General features: G+C 40.9%; 2 protein-coding genes across 4 annotated transcripts in view; both read left to right on the forward strand.

Moving 5' to 3' along the window:
• LOC129705349 (cytochrome c oxidase subunit 4 isoform 1, mitochondrial) overlaps nt 1–5,353 on the forward strand; it is a 42,626-nt gene extending 37,273 nt beyond the window's left edge. For all 3 annotated transcript variants that reach the window (XM_055648881.1, XM_055648880.1, XM_055648882.1), the window contains exons 3-5: nt 80–241; nt 3,125–3,256; nt 5,088–5,353. In XM_055648881.1, the coding sequence (XP_055504856.1) occupies nt 80–241; nt 3,125–3,256; nt 5,088–5,221 (428 nt within the window). In that variant the 3' untranslated portion in view covers nt 5,222–5,353. The remainder of the gene's footprint in view (nt 1–79; nt 242–3,124; nt 3,257–5,087) is intronic.
• A 6,422-nt stretch (nt 5,354–11,775) lies between these two features.
• The window catches only part of dusp22a (dual specificity phosphatase 22a), an 82,092-nt gene continuing 77,655 nt past the window's right edge, over nt 11,776–16,212 (forward strand). The window contains exons 1-2 of the mRNA XM_055648883.1: nt 11,776–11,920; nt 12,022–12,069. Of these exons, the coding sequence (XP_055504858.1) occupies nt 12,049–12,069 (21 nt within the window). The 5' untranslated portion in view covers nt 11,776–11,920; nt 12,022–12,048. The remainder of the gene's footprint in view (nt 11,921–12,021; nt 12,070–16,212) is intronic.

Here is a 16,212-nt window from a genome sequence, read left to right on the forward strand (position 1 = left end):
AATGTGAATCGTGATGTGGGCTCCCATTCTTTGGGTATCTGTGCTTTGATTTTTATCATAAAATGTTGTTTTTCTGCAGGTGTTGCAAGGCTTGATTATGCACTTCCACAATATGTTGATCGTAAAGATGAGCCTCTTGCAGCCATTGATTTTGTGGGACATCTGTCAGGAGAGCAGAAGTCCTTAAAGGAGAAGGAGAAAAGCTCTTGGGTTTCTCTTTCTGGTGAAGAGAAGCTGAAATGTAAGTTAGCCAAACTGATATAATGCAAATTGCTTGTCGTTGGATGTAGAACTGCCAGAGTTGAAGGTAGGAGGAGAGCTGGGCACTACTGCATTTAACTACAGTTTAGTTGTTATATGGAAGTAAGGCATTAACAAGTGTTAAGTGTAGTTTAATACAATTAGAAACATATCAGATTTTTTTGCTAGGTCATCTTGAGACCAGAAGGAGGTTATAATGTAAGAGGTTTGCTATTTTTGTCATTTATCTGAATGATTGAGCATTAGAGCATGAAAACTATCCTGATGGTGCAACTTGCCCATTTCAATTAAGTTGCCTAATGATCCCACTTGTTGTGTGCCAGGTCCATATTCTTTCAAACCTTTCCTATCTATGCACCAGTCCAGGAGGGGACGGGGGCGGCCCAGCAGCAACTCAACCGCGCCCGCAGCAGCACGATCTCACTCACTCACCGAAGCATAAAGCAATAAAAATGACAAAATCATCATAACTTTGTACAAAGGAATAATAAATAAAACTAATTCATAGTATTTCGAAAGCAGTATTTTCTTACCTAGAAGAATCAAAGCTGGAAAATATGGATGAAACAAAGGTCTATATGTACACAGCTGCTCAGTTGCCAACAATGTTTATGGATAGTGACCTATGACCTGGGCATGCGCAGTCAGAATACCGAACTCGCTTGTAGATCCATCCCCTCCCTATAACTCAAATCTTCCAGACCTGGTAACCTATTTATAAATTTGATAGTACCCTTTCCAGTTTAATGACATCCTTCCTATAGCAGGGCTCCAATACAGTTAGTACAGTTGTAAAAGAGTCAAGAGTATGTTATTATTGTATGTCCCTAAATGGAACAATGACATTTTTACTTGCAGCAGCACAAATAATGGGTAAACATAAAACCCATAATAAACAGCAAAAAATGTTCAGTATATATGTGTAAAAACAAACCAAACAGACAAATAAACCAACAATAATAGTTGAATGTCAAAAATTAATACCCCCAAGTCTATATAGTTCAGAGCTTATTTTAGGTTGTAGTGTTTAATAGCCTGATAGTTGTAGGGAAGAAGCTGCTCATGAACCTGGATTTTACAGTTTTCAGACCACTAAACCATGATGTCCCCATCTCCTGTATTCTTAGAGCTGAGAAATAGGTTTTGAGCCTGTCCATGGTACCGCCATGGCAGCAAGGGCAGGCTTACTGCAGGCCCGCACAGGTCATTACAATGGAGTTTAATCCTGTTGTTAGTCAGCATTGAAGAGTTTTGAAAGGATTCATTGGATATAATTAAGCAAGAATCTCTTGTTGAACAAAATCACAGAGTTTTATGGCCAAGGGTGTGAATCAGCCAATTGTCTTTGCCACTTACTTTTAAAGAGCAGTCCATTTAATGTTCTATTTCTTCCTGCCGCTTTTTTCTGATATTTATTGCTTTCAACTCTTGTCCAAATTATACGGTCATAAGAAATAGAATTAGGAGTAGAACTATGCCACTCTGCCATTCAATCATAATTGATCTATCTCTCTCCTAACCCCATTCTCCTGTGTTCTCCCCATAACCTCTGACATCTGTACTAATCAATAATCCACCTATCTCTGCCTTTATCCATTGATGGCCTCCACAGCCTTCTGTGGCAAAGAATTCCACAGATTCACCACCCTCTGATAAAAATAAATTTCTCCTCATCTCCTTTCTAAAAGAACGTCCTAGACTCTCCCACTGGTGGAAACACCCTCTGCACACCCACACTATCCAAGTCTTTACTATTCTGTATGTTTCAGTGAGGTCCCCCCCTTATTCTTCTAAACTCCAGTGTGTAACCCAAATTTAAGTGTTATTCTGGATATTGAGGCTAGGTATCTGTGTAGGAAAGAACTGCAGATTCTGGTTTAAATCAAAGGTAGACACAAAATGTCTGAAGAAGGGTCTCAACCCAAAATGTCAACCATTCCATCTCCTGAAATGCTGCCTGTCCCGCTGAGTTACTTCAGCATTTTGTGTCTATCTGATCTGTATGGGTTTTTATTGTTCTTAATTAATGCATTAATTGCTCTATTATTGGATTAATGTCTTTTGCAGCTGGTAACTAAAATTATTTAAGTGAAGTAACTGTCACCAGTCACTGTGGTTTGAACTGGCATTCTGAAGTATTCCTTGCCGACAGGGCATCGCAATAAAATATCCATGCGTAAAAGGAAGATAATGGAGTGCTCCACCTAAAAAAATCAAAACAGAAAATATTTATTGTATAAATAATGTCAATCAACAGTGATTACATGATTCTTGGATAAACCATGTCTGATTGCAACAACGCCTCTGATCTAACATCAGGATAACATGCACTGATCATGTCCTCTGACTCCTGCCCTGAAGAAAAAGTTAGATAAGGACCAATTTAAAGGTTGCAGATTTTAACTGTCTGTTGTAATGGCAAATAGTTAATGGGTGCATTAAGGCTTCAAATTTAAAAAAAAACATTGGTTCATAAGGGATCTGTTCAACCTGCTTTGGAACAGAAAAATTGAGAATTTATTGCTGATTGTTACATGTTCTTTTTTGATATTACCTGCTGTTCCGTAACAACTACCTACTCCTTCCCCTTCTGCTCCTCAACTACGCCATGTTGGTACTCACGTGCATTGATGGGTATACGTGTGTTGAAACCCAATTTACTTGGCTATTTTTGAGGAATCTTATGTTTTTTCTTTACAAATTCTTGAGTTAAAAACTGAGAAAAAGGGATGGAGTATGACAAATACTAAAATGGGATTGCAGGATGCTTTAAGATTAATTGGTTAACGTTTTGCTCCACTACCACGCTCCTTGATACTGGATTTCAGAATTTTTCCAATGGAATCTTGTTTTATTTCCCCAGTGTATCGTATTCGCTTTGAGCAGAGCTTTGTTGAAATGAACAAGGCATCAAGTGAATGGAAGACTGTAATCGGTGGCGTCTTCTTCATGATTGGTTTTTCTGGGCTGATTTACCTTTGGCAAAGATTGTTTGGTGAGTGCCTTTTTGTGATATTACCAAATTCTCCCTGTACAAAATAAATGTACTAAAGCTTAAATGAATCGTGTTATATCTTTGTATGGAGCACAATCCTTGTGCTTTTATGGTCACTCAACAGTCAGGGAGGAAAAGGTTGAGAACTGGAGTTGAAAGAAATATATTTTCTGTAGGGACTGATTAAACATTCTTGAATCTTTTGAGATTCAATGTGTGGTTCTGTATCATAATAGCATTTGCTTTCAGGTAAACGTACATCAAAATGGGTCCAGGGCTGTGGCAAATTGCATAACTTGGGTTGTAGTTAGAGCTTTAAACTAAATAGTGGGGTGCAGTGGGGTTCAACAGATTGGAAACTATGGAAAACGTTAAAGGGAAGGAGAGTGCAGAAGAGGTTACTGAAGTGTCCAGAATAAGAAACAGGATAATGTTTTGAAAGGGATAAGAGTCCACAATGAGTCTGGAAGGTATTATACTTGAATGCACGGAATATTTGAAACAAGGTAGATAAGCATATAGTGTGATTAGAAATCAGTAGGTACTGGCTGTAAGAGGATCAGAGCTGGGAGCTGAACATCCAAGGATATGCATCCCATCAAAAAGGCAGGCAGGTAGGCAGAGGGAGCTGGGTAGCTCTGTTGGTCAGGAATAAATTCCAATCCTTAGCACAAAACAATATAGGATCAGAAGATGTAGAATCCTTGTGGGAAGAGTTAAGAAAATACACAGATAAAAAGAACCTGATGGGGGCTATATACAGGCTTCCCAATAGGAGCCAGGATATAGGGTATAAATTACATCAGAAGAGAGAAAGCAGTTTGCAACCCAACGGTATGACCATTAACTAACCCACAGTCCCCTTTCACAATTCACAACTTTTCTATCCACAGATTTTGCAATTCACAACTCTTTATCCTGTTGGGCTCACATCTGCCTTTTCATCTCTGGCCTTTGTCCAACAATCTGCTAATCAAAAAGCCTTCTTACCCATGTTTACCTATTACCGGCAATGCTCTGTCCTGCACCTCCTCTGTTCCAGCTTTCTTTCCCCACCCCCCAACCCGTGCAATCAGTCTGAAGAAGTGTCTTGACCCACAACTTCCACTCGAGCCAGGCCTTTCATAATTTGGTAAATTTGAATTAGTACCCCCTCATCCTTCTAAACACCACAGTACAGCACATCCCGCCTCAGTTATAGGGCCCAGAAAGTGTAGTACTGAGGGTGAGCTTGATGGGAAGTCCAACTGCCTTCTCAATTGGAAACGAGATTCCATGGCACTTCTAAGAAAATTGAAGATAATTTTCTCCACAGCCTAGCCCAATGTTTACAGCAGGATCAGCATCAGCAGTACAGATGAACTTACTATTATCACATTACAAATTACCTGCCGTATTGCTCTCATCACAGCCCTAAGGTTAATTGGGAAAACTATATCTGCCATGATCGAATGGTGGAGTAGACTCAATGGGCCGAATGGCTTAATTCTGCTAGTATGTCTTCTGCTAGTATGGGTGAGAACATCCTTCACTGCAAATGACTGGTGCAATTTCATATTCAACACAGTTATTAATGGACTTTTTTGAAAATGTACCAATAGCCATGGGAAGGAAAATACAGATCATAGATTGATAGTGTTGCTGTCAAATGGCGGATTAATATGCTGAGTTAAGGCAATATTGACTTCCAAGGAGATGGAAATCTATGCCATTAACTTCATCAATTATGACAACTTTTCATTAGAAGAGCAAAATGCTTTTTGGTGCTGATTTGTTCCAGCTGAAGAAATTACTCGGTCTAGATGGCCTAATCTGTGTCTGTTATCCACAGTATTTGGAGATGTTCCTCACACCTTTGAGGATGAATGGAGAGCTAAGCAGACAAAGAGAATGCTGGACATGAGGATGAACCCAATTCTTGGTGTTGCTTCAAAATGGGACTATGAGAAAAATGAGTGGAAGTAATGGATGTTCCAAGGAACTGATAAACCTACACTGGAATCCATAATAGATGTTTAACAATTCAACTGTTCAAGGAGTTAACTTGGAATCTGGAGTTAATCTGTAAATTTGGTAATAAACTCCTCGTTTACGTGAGTTTGTCTGGAGTGCATTTCTTTTTTTTAAATCGGTTAATTCCAACCATGGATGGAAAGAAAATGGAAAATTCAGACAAATCCCTATTATTTCAAAGAACTGTTCAAATTTTTAATTTTACTCCACTATATACTTATCTCTTCAGAGGTGTCATGTTATTACTGTGCACAATAAGATGAAGAGAATACCTTCTAGAATCCTAGTCATAGACCATAGGCATCGATGTCCATGCTGGCAATGATGCCAGTCTATGGTAATTCCATTTCTCTGTCCCTTGGCCCACACCCTTCTCTTTTCCTGTTCAAGTACCTGTTCAAATGCTTCTTTAAATTTAGGTTTTGGTTTATTATTATCATGTGCTGAAGTACAGTGAAAAGCTTATTATGCCGTCCGTACACATGCCACACATAGATACAATCAGTTCAAACTCAAGCACAATTGATAGAGATAAGGGGAAGATAGTGCAGAATATAGTTCTCACCATTCTTGTGCATTAGTTTCATTGACAAAGTCCAATGCGCTCAATGGAGTAGCGTTGAATTGAACAGTACCGCAGCTTATGTAAGAACCATTCAGAAAGAGGCCTGATAACGGAGGAGAAGAAGCTGTTCCTGATTCTAATGGAACGCGCTTTCAAGCGTTTGTTTCTTCTGCATGATAGGAACAGAGAGGAGGAGGAGAAATGACTGGGACAGGACAAGTTGATTTTGTTCGCTGCCTTCCCTCATTCTTCCTATAGGATGGTGACCAGAACTGTACAGAATATTCCAAGTGCTCTGACCAATGTCCTGTATAGCTTCAAAATGACATCCCAGTTCTTCGACTTATGAATCGAAACATTCCGAATGCCATTCTCACTACCTGTGTTGCTGTTTTCAGGGACCTATGTACTTGCACCTCAAGTTCTGTAGTCCTTTCCATTTAGTGAATGTATCTGGTTAGTCTTTGTCGGTCCAATTTTCTATGTCCCTCTGTGTCCTTTCACAACCAGTGTTGCTGTTTACTCACCAATTTTTATTGTCATCAAATGTACTAAATTATCCATTACATTCTTATCCAAGTCATTTATAGCTGATTAATAATAGTCCCAGCACTGCTCACTGCGATACACTATTATTTACAGACTTCCAGCCAGAAAAATGCCTCTCAACCACTACCCTGTATCCTATCTCCAAGCTAATTTTGTATCCTGGGATCCCATGTGTAATCTGGACCCATCAACTGTGGGACTTTGTCGAAACCCTGATCTGGTCCATCCAAACTTTGTCTTCTGGTCACACTTCAATTTTCTTAGCTTTCTCAAAACACTTTAGTTTGAAGATACAGTGCGGAAACAGGCCTTTGGCTCTCTTAGACTATGTCGACCAGCGATTCTGGTACACTAGCGCTACCTTACTCCGGACAATTTACAATCTTTACCAAAGTCAATTAACCTACAAACCTGGGAACACGGGAGGAAACCGAAGCATCCAGGGAAAACCCACGAGGTCACGGTGAGAACGTACAAACTCCATACAGACAGCACCCATAGTCAGGATTGATCCTGGGTCTCTGGCGTTGTAAGGCAGCAGCTCTACCGCTGTGCCCCTCAGAGCATATGTGCTCAGATTTGTAAGATTATTTGCCTTGCATGAAACCATGTTGACTCCTAATGAATCCCTGCCTTTTGAATTGAATATAAATCCTGTCCCAATAATTTCCCTACTATTGAAGTAAGGTTTACTTACCTGTAGTTTTCCTGGCTTAGTCCCACTGTCCTTTTTTGAGCTAGGGAATATCATTAGCTTGGGAAACTGCAGACTGCCACCCACCCACCTGCTTTGGTGAGCACAATGTTACAGTGAGTTGTGTACATTCATTGGTTCAATTATACTGGTCTGCAGTGTTATCTGTTGCATTCTTACTTGATTAAATTAATGTGCGCCTAATGTATGGAGAGAATAGGACTAAAATGTATTACAATAAAACTGAACTTTGAGTGAAAATGAAATAATTCTTACATTTTTAATTTATGGCTATATCTTTTTATTTGAGTGTCCATTATGATTTTCCTCCCTGACAATATATTGTTGCTTGTTTTTTTCTACGTGTTTGCCTTACTCTTCCATTGGGGCAGGCACTGATGGAGGTTGGTGGAGAATTTGATTGTAAGGCAGGTCACTGCTGCGTCCTGCATCCAATTTTGTCTTCTGAATAAAATTCATTTATCAGGACAAATATAAATGGGCAGCTGATCTGACATTCCTCAGTTCATTTTCATGCCCTTTCCCCATAATGCTTGATTCACCTTGAATAAACCCATAGATCCATTGGCAGGAAATTCCATAGTCAAGAGGTTCTTCCTTGTTTCAGCTTTGAATAAGTGCCCTTGTATTGCGAGACCACACCTTTGTATTCTGGACTCTCCCATTAATGGAAGCATCCTCTCAGCATTTACCCTGTTTAGCCCTCTTAGATTCTTAAATTTCAAGGGGATTATTCTAAACCTTAATGAATAGACTGCCAATCTTAAACCTCTCCTTGTAGAACAATCCCTGTGTACTCAAAAACATTCCTTCTCATACTGCTGCAAATAAATAATAAATCATGGGCTTGCCAGCGCTCCTTTTTGTATGTTTTTGTTGGGATATGGATAAACTATGATCGAAGATCCTATAACTTTCTCTCAGTGTTAATCCAATTCTCTGACATCATTGCTGCTACAGCAGCTGATTATAGTCTTATTGTCCATACATATTTGACAGCATGAACAAACTTGCATAATAGTCCCATTAACAACGATTCTAAACATGGAATGTAGATTCAATGTGTATTTTAGCCTCTTAAATCATTGTGTTTTTCCATTTGTTACCAAGTAAAAATGTTTGTGCCACTTCCAAAACACGCACAATTACACATCAGTCAACTACATCAATATACAGTTGTAACTTCAACTAACTATAAATCCACTTGATTTCTTGGTCTTTTTGTTTACTGAACTTTTCACTGCCTGATGTACCAGACATCTTCAGACGCCAGTAATTCTGGTGGAGCACTTCTCCACAAGTGATCTTACCTCCTGTTCTGTGTCTTCAAAATGAAAATGTCATAAAACATTGTCCACCTAAAATCAATAAACCATCAATATTTACCATAGTCAAATACTATGAATTTGGTACATTAATGGGTGCCATAAACTCTGTGCAAACTCAATACTTTCTATCTTTGTTTCAATGCTTTCATATTGTGTCTTATTGACTCACACTTTTAACTCATGTAGACATTCAACCTTCCTATTGTCATCGATGAAGTCTCAAAATCACCTCAGATTTTCCCTTTCTGAGTTGTATTCAAGGATTTTGACCACTAAAACTGTTTAATTCTGCCTTGGCAAACCCTGCTTACATTGTTCAGATTTGGGCCCCCTTTCTAACAAAGAATGCTGTAGTTGGAAAGGTCCAGAGGAGGTTTACGAGAATGATTTCAGAGATGATTAAGTTAACGTACGTGGAACATTTGATGGCTCTTTGCCAGTGCTGAAAGGAGTTTAGAAAGATTGGGGGGGGGTCTCATTTAAAAAAATGATCAAATAATGTAAGTCCTAGATAGAGTAGATGGAGAGGATGTTTCCAGCAGTGGGAGAATAAAAGACTGTACATTTGGATTGGAGATGAGGTGGAATTTCTCTAGTCAGATGGTAGTGAATTTATGAAATTCATTGCCACGGATGGCTGCGGAGGCCAAGTAATTGGATATTTTTAAGGTGGAGATTGATAGATGCTTAATTAGTACGGGTGATACCTGATTCTGCTCATGTGACTTTCAGTAGGTTCTGAGGGGGCTGAGGATGCCAATGTATGATTGTTGGTGGGGTAGAGGGTACTTGATGGACAAGTGGGTGGGTAGTTTGGGAGCTGGTGAATGCTTCTGGCTGGTTTTGCTGAACTCCTGCATCATCCATCCATTTTCTCCAGAGATGCTGCCTGACCTGCCGAGTTACTCCAGCACTGGGAGTTAGAAAAGAACCAAGCTCTGGCAAAGTGTGCTTGAATGGAAGGGAGTAGTGGAAGCTATCTCCTTCTCCTGTCAAAATGCTTGGAGCATTGTCTTGTCATGACCAACATGTTACACCAGAGTGACAAGCAAAACATTCTATGGCCTTTTCCAGGCACTGGGATGCATTAGATGTTATCATTGTCTTTATGACAGATTGCAAGGAATTCTGTAACATAAGTGCCATGGCTGTTAATGGTGAATATTGGATATTACTGTTCAAACTGCTCTCTTATAGACATCAGCCTACTCCAAAAACAAACACAGAAATTACACCATTGCCTGAAACAAAATCCTGAAGGTTTGTTGGATTCTACAAAGAAAGTTCTTTGATACCATTCACAGACAAGGCACCCAACCAAAAGAAGCTGCAGTGTAGGTCCCACACAAGGTCCCACACAAAGGATTAGTGTGGAAAATTAGAGCACATGGTATTGGGAGTAGGGTATTTACATGGATAGAGAACTGGTTGGCAGACAGGAAGCAACGAGTAGGAATTAACAAGTCCTTTTCAGAATGGCAGGCAGTGACTAGTGGAGGGCCGCAAGGCTCGTTGCTGGGACCCCAGTTATTTATAATATATATTAACGATTTAGACAAGGGAATTAAATGTAACATCTCCAAGTTTGTAGATGGCATAAAGCTGCGTGGCAGTCTGAGCTGTGAGGAGGATGCTGAGGCTGCAGGGTAACTTGGATAGGTTGGGTGAGTGGGCAGATGCAGGATAATGTGGATAAGTGTGAGGTTATCCATTTTGGTGACAAGAACAAGAAGGCAGATTATTATCTGAATGGTGTCAGATTAGGAAAACCTGGGTGTCCTTGTACATCAGTCACTCAAATTATGCATGCAGGTACTGCAGTGAAGAAGGCAAATGGCACGTTGGCCTAAATTGCGAGATAATTTGAGTATAGGAGCAAGGAGGTCATACTGCAGTTGTACAGGGCTCTGGTGAGACCACACCTGGAGTATTGTGTGCAGTTTTGGTCTCCTAATTTGAAGAAGGACATTTTTGCTATTGAGATAGTGTAGCGTAGGTTCACCAGGTTAATTCCTGGGAAGGCGGGACAGACATATGATGAAAGAATGGGTCAACTGGGCTTGTATTCACTGGAATTTAGAAGGAGGAGAAGGGATCTTATAGAAACATATAAAATTTTGAAGGGATTGGACAGGCTAGATGCAGGAAAAATGTTCTCGATGTTGGGGGAGTCCAGTCCAGGGGTTACAGTTTAAGAATAAGTGATAGGCCATTTAGGACTGAGATGAGAAAATACCTTTTCACCCAGAGTGGTATTAATCTGTGGAATTATCTGCCACAGAAGGCAGTGGAGATCAATTCACTGAATGTTTTCAAGATTTAGATTTAGCTCTTAGGGCTAAAGGAATCAAGGGATATGGGGGTAAAAGCAGGAACATGGTACTAATTTTGGACGATCAGCCATGATCATATTGAATAGCGGTGCTGGTTCGAAGGGCCGAATAGCCTACTCCTGGAGCTATTTTCTATGTTTCTACAACATTGTCTCAAACAAAATGAACGTTGAAGGTTTGATGGATTCTGCAATGAAAGTTCTTAAATAACATTCACAGACAAGGCACCAAACCAAAAGAAGCTATAGTGTATCCAGGGCACCTTAGATGACTTGACCTCTATCATCAGCACTATTCGTAAAAAGATCTTGGCGTCTTTAAAATCAAATAATATAACAGTGTTGATGTGAATGATAAGGCGATCGAGATGCTCAATTACCTGCACCGAGAAAGCATTTGTAAACACCATCGTCCCTTAAGAGAAAAGAAACCACTACCTCAGCACACAAAGACTGAGTTCCCTGACCTGCGGAATTGAAGTTGAGCGGAAAGAGCATTGGAGGTCTAGCAAATGATAATCATGGCGTATCGATTTTTCAGTGGTCCACTATGGTCCATTAGGGCAAGAGCCAACAAAAACATGATGAACTTATCAAGGGGCCCTCGAAGGTAATGGAAGATAAACCTTAAAGAACTTCCCAAACTACAATTCTGTCCTTGACCTGAACATCTTTGCTTACATTACAAAGGTCTAACCTCGCCACCACTTCTGACCAACAAGGGGGGAGGGGGGTGGATTTAAACGGAACCATAGGAGCAGCATTTTTTTACACAACGGGTGGTAGTTACATGGAATGAGCTGCCGGAGGTACCTTGGACAGGTACCTGGATACGAAGGATACGGGCCAAACACAGATAGGTGGGACAAGTATAGGTGGGGCATGTTGGTCGGCGAGGGCAAATGTCCTTGTTGCACGCTCTATGAATCTAAGAAGTCCATACTAAACTGAAAGGTGGCATCCTTGCTGAAGTTTTATGGAATGATTGAAGAGAGGCGGAGTCTGTCCCTTTAACTACAACTGGAACCGCCCATTGGTGATGTCAGTGTGTTGATGTGTGTGCCAGGAAATCCGGAAGTGAAACGGGATTCATGTGCGGCCAAAGGGGGTGACTGTGCTACATGTAGTCGAGACCCACTCGACCATCGCCGAAAGCGTTTCGGTAGTGAGACCTTCCCTCCGTTATTAAGAGGCAGCCTCCAGTTTTCTGTGGCTTTTTGCAATTGCTTATTAAATTGCTGACACGCCGTCTTTTCGTTGCAGATCTGGTAACATCAGAGCCTGCCAACCATGGGCACTGGGATGACCAAGGTACGTGATATATGCAGGGGAGTAACAGTCTACACCATCGCCGATGGCGATCTCTGCAGATTTGCTGAGCGATTTGAGACACGAGTGGCATTGCAGTGCATGGAGGCTGCGGGGTCACATTTCCCTGCAAGATCATTACAACCACCCCCTTCCTCTTGCTGACTGCTATTAATATTCCCAATAAATATACTAACAGCACATTTGAATTTATCTATCGCAGATTAAATGTAGGGATTTTTGTTTAGATTCTCTGGACCCACTAAACGCCCAGTCATCTATGCGCTGAAACCAAAGAAGGTTGGTGGTAAAGTCGTTTTGTTGTGGTAACCGTCAAATAGTCAAGGCTTGAGATTGTTGGTATGTTTTGGGGAGAGGAGGGGGGTAAATCCTCCAGCTGACGCTATACTTTGGCTGGAGTCCCGCTCCTGTGTGTGGAGAGGTTCCGCATTTAAAACCATCCAAGTCATCAAATCCATTCCAAGGTCGTGATTTCAATGTGATCTCTTTCAGTGACAAGGGCAGAAAGACTGATCATATTCTCATCTTCTTCTGCTAGTGTTCCCTCTCACCTCCATCTTTCCAAGTCTTTTGTTTCCCTCTCTTTTTGCAGATCTCTATTCTGAATTTGGTGTTTTATTCATGTGAAAAAAAAAATGTAGGGTTGCCTGCCTTAAAGGGACAGGCATCTCATCAGGTTTGTAAATTGATCATTAATGGGTTACGGCCTGACACTAAGAACTGTTTAGGCAAAGGGACATAACATGACATGGTATGACTGTGCAGATTTTGATATATCTGGGAGTAAAGAGATGTTGGATACAAGGTGGTGTACCCACATGAAAGAGACGGTGGCCTTTATTTTCATGGCTGTATGTTAAATTGGGTTGAATGGCTTTGATTTCTTTCATGAATAGAAACCTTGATCTCTTTTGCAGTTTTGTTGTGTTATGCTTTAGGCCTGTTGCTGATATTTCTACTGTAAATGTAACTGAGAGGTGGCACGTACAACAAACCAACAACTTGGCAGACATTCAGCCATGTTTAGGGCATGTTATTCTGGCATCTTGATCTTGGACAGATGCCTCTTTGAACTTGTCCACTGAGGTACATTAAGTAAAAGAACAATATTCCTTTCTACTACTGGCTTTGAAAGACCCTCTTTGCATATTGATGGAAGAATAAGGTGCATATTTATGGCAGGCGATGCAACCGTTGGACTTTATTGGTCAATGGGTTGTATGGTCACTGTCTACGGGGTTATGTGGAGAAGGAAGGAGAATGGGGTTAAGAGTGAAAGATAGATCAGCCATGATTGAATGGCGGAGAAGATATGATGGGCCGAATGGCCTAATTCTACTATAATTTATGACCTTATGTAGGACAGCTATTCTGGCCTGGGCAGTTATAACAATAACCTGAGCAATGTGGTGCTCAATATTTCTTTGGGGAGACACGAGAGACCGCAGATGCTGAAATCTTAAGCAATAAACAAAATGGTGGAAGAACTCAGCGGCAGAAAATGGCCAGACCCCCTCTTGTTGAACCCCTTGTTCAGACTTGGGTTGAGCCAGATAATTCCAATTATCTGAGGAATTCTCCGCCTTAGAAGGCAGTGGAGGCCAATTCTCTGAATGCTTTCAAGAGAGGTCGATAGAGCTCTTAAAGATAGTGGAGTCAGGGGATATGGTGAGAAGGCAGGAACAGGGTACTGAATATGGATGATCAGCCATGATCACAGTGAATGGCAGTGCTGGCTTGAATGGCCGAATGGCCTACTCTTGCATCTATTGTCTATTGTCACAGTCCAAGCCCCCCAATTAAAATGGCCATTTATGGGAGTATATTTTATGCTAAGTATACATTACCAGATACTAATATTTTTAATGGCATTTAAAGGCGCAAAGAGCACAGTGTGTTGAGGAATGGGGGTGGGGAACAGGAGGCAGTCACACTGCTGGGAACACTTTCAGAATTACTCAATGCTGACAAACAGAAGGCGCTGATTGAAGCTTGAATGGGAGTACTGAAGGTAGAGCTGGAGAAACCTCAGCACTTGCACTGTCCCACCAGATGCAGCTGTGAGGAGGGAAGCTGAGACTTCAGGGATGGTGATGTATCCATGTGCCTATCTAAAAGCCTCCTAAATGCCTCTACATTATCTGCCTCCACCACCACCCTTGGCAGCGCATTGCAGGCGCCCAGCATCCTCTATGTAAAAAACATTACCCCATACATCTCCTTTAATCTTTGCGACTGTCACCTCAAAGCTCTGCCCTCTAGTCTTTGGCATCTAGTCTTTGGCATCTCCCTGGGAAAAAGGTTCTGTCTATCCTGTTTATTGTCTTCCCTACCTTTTCTACTTCCATCAGGTCTTTACTCAACCATCGGCATTCCAGAGAAAATATTCTTGGAGGAATCATGTGGGATTTTACTTTATAGGAAGATTGGACAAACCAAATTATGAGTAATAATGTGGAACTTGGATTATTTATTTAAAACACTTTCTGGATCATTATGTAAGGAATTTGCATGGGAAGATTTAGTACACTGATTAATGAAGGGTTAATAAAGAATCTCACCTTTTGGAGAGAAGTAATCAGAATGCAATCAACTTTAATATAAAGATTGAAGGTGATTTAGTTCAATCTGAAATTAGGGCTGCAAATCTAAACAAAATACAAAGGCATAAGTAGTGAGTTGTCTATGGTTGACTGAGAAATTACATTAAGATGTATGACATTGAACAAACAATGGCTACCATTTGACGAATTAATACAGAATGTAGCCTCCCCCCCCTCTCCCCCTCCCCTCTCCCCCCCTCTCCCCTCTCCCCCCCAGGAAAGTGGTTCAACCATGGCTACTAACAGAAGTTAAAGATAGTTTTAGATTAAAGGAACATTCTTATAATGTTGCCAAAAAAAGCAGTGTCTAATGATTGGCAAGGTTTCAGAATTCAGCAACGAAGGACCAAGAAATTGATAAGGAAACAAAATAGAATACAAGAATGTTTCAATAAGAAACATAAAAAGGCTATAACAGCCTCAATTGATACATAAAAAGAAAACATTGAAAAAGTTAATAGGTGCTTTAGTCCAAGGAAGGAGAAATTATATTGAGGAATCGGGAGAGGAATTAAAAAATATATATTGTATTCACGAAATGAGGGACTGAAAATTTCCTGGAAATAGTGAAGAACAACATGTCCAACGAGAAGAGGAGCGGAAAGAAAGTAGCATGTGTAAAATAAATGATAGAAAGCGATGAGGTTGAAAGCCAATGGGTGCTCAGTAACCGATGATCTCCACCTCGGGTTCTGAAAGATGCGTTGACTGTCATATTCCAAAATTCCTGAGTATATCCAGGATTTCCTGTTTCCTGTCCCACCATCGATCTAGCGTTCACATGAATTCTATGTTATTCCACTTTCACATCTACTCCCTACACATTAGGGGCAATTCACAGAAGCCAATTAACCTACAAACCCGCACGTCTTTGGGATGTTGGTGGAAATCCGAGCCTCCGGAAGAAACCCACGTGGTCACACAGGGAGCGAGCAAACTCCACACAGACAGCACCCACCTTCGGCCAGGATTGAACCTGGTTCTCTGGGGCTGTGAGGCAGTGACTCTAACAGCTACTCCACTGTGCCGGTCACAGGTTCTCGTGCCCCATATAGGTTCATTTTGCTAAATCCATTATTTGCAGCTTTGTGCAGCAAGTAGAGCTGACGCCTCATAGCTCCAGCAAACCTACCTTTAATCTTGACCTCCACGCTGTCTGTGTGGAGTTCGCACGTTCTCCACTTGACTTGATTTCCTCTGATGCTCCTGTTCCCTTCCATATACTTTTGGTTTGGTAAATTACATGGCCACTGTAATTCCCCCTGAATTAGAACTTTGGTGGGGAGGGTGGCGAAGTGGATGGAAGTATGAGAAGAATAATTTGGGTTAGGATTGGATTAGTGTACAAACATCTGTTTCCATGCCATGTCTCTCCATGACCTATTTAAAGTGCCTGTAGGCAACATTAACTGCACCATATGTTTCAACCTTCTGTTACATTTTAGAAATTAGATCAACATGATTTGCCTTTTTTCATTTCAATTATAATGTATCAAGTTCTAACCAATCTTGCCTTGGGTTA

The sequence above is a fragment of the Leucoraja erinacea genome, chromosome 17 (assembly GCF_028641065.1).
Source record: "Leucoraja erinacea ecotype New England chromosome 17, Leri_hhj_1, whole genome shotgun sequence".
Lineage (NCBI taxonomy): Eukaryota > Metazoa > Chordata > Chondrichthyes > Rajiformes > Rajidae > Leucoraja > Leucoraja erinaceus.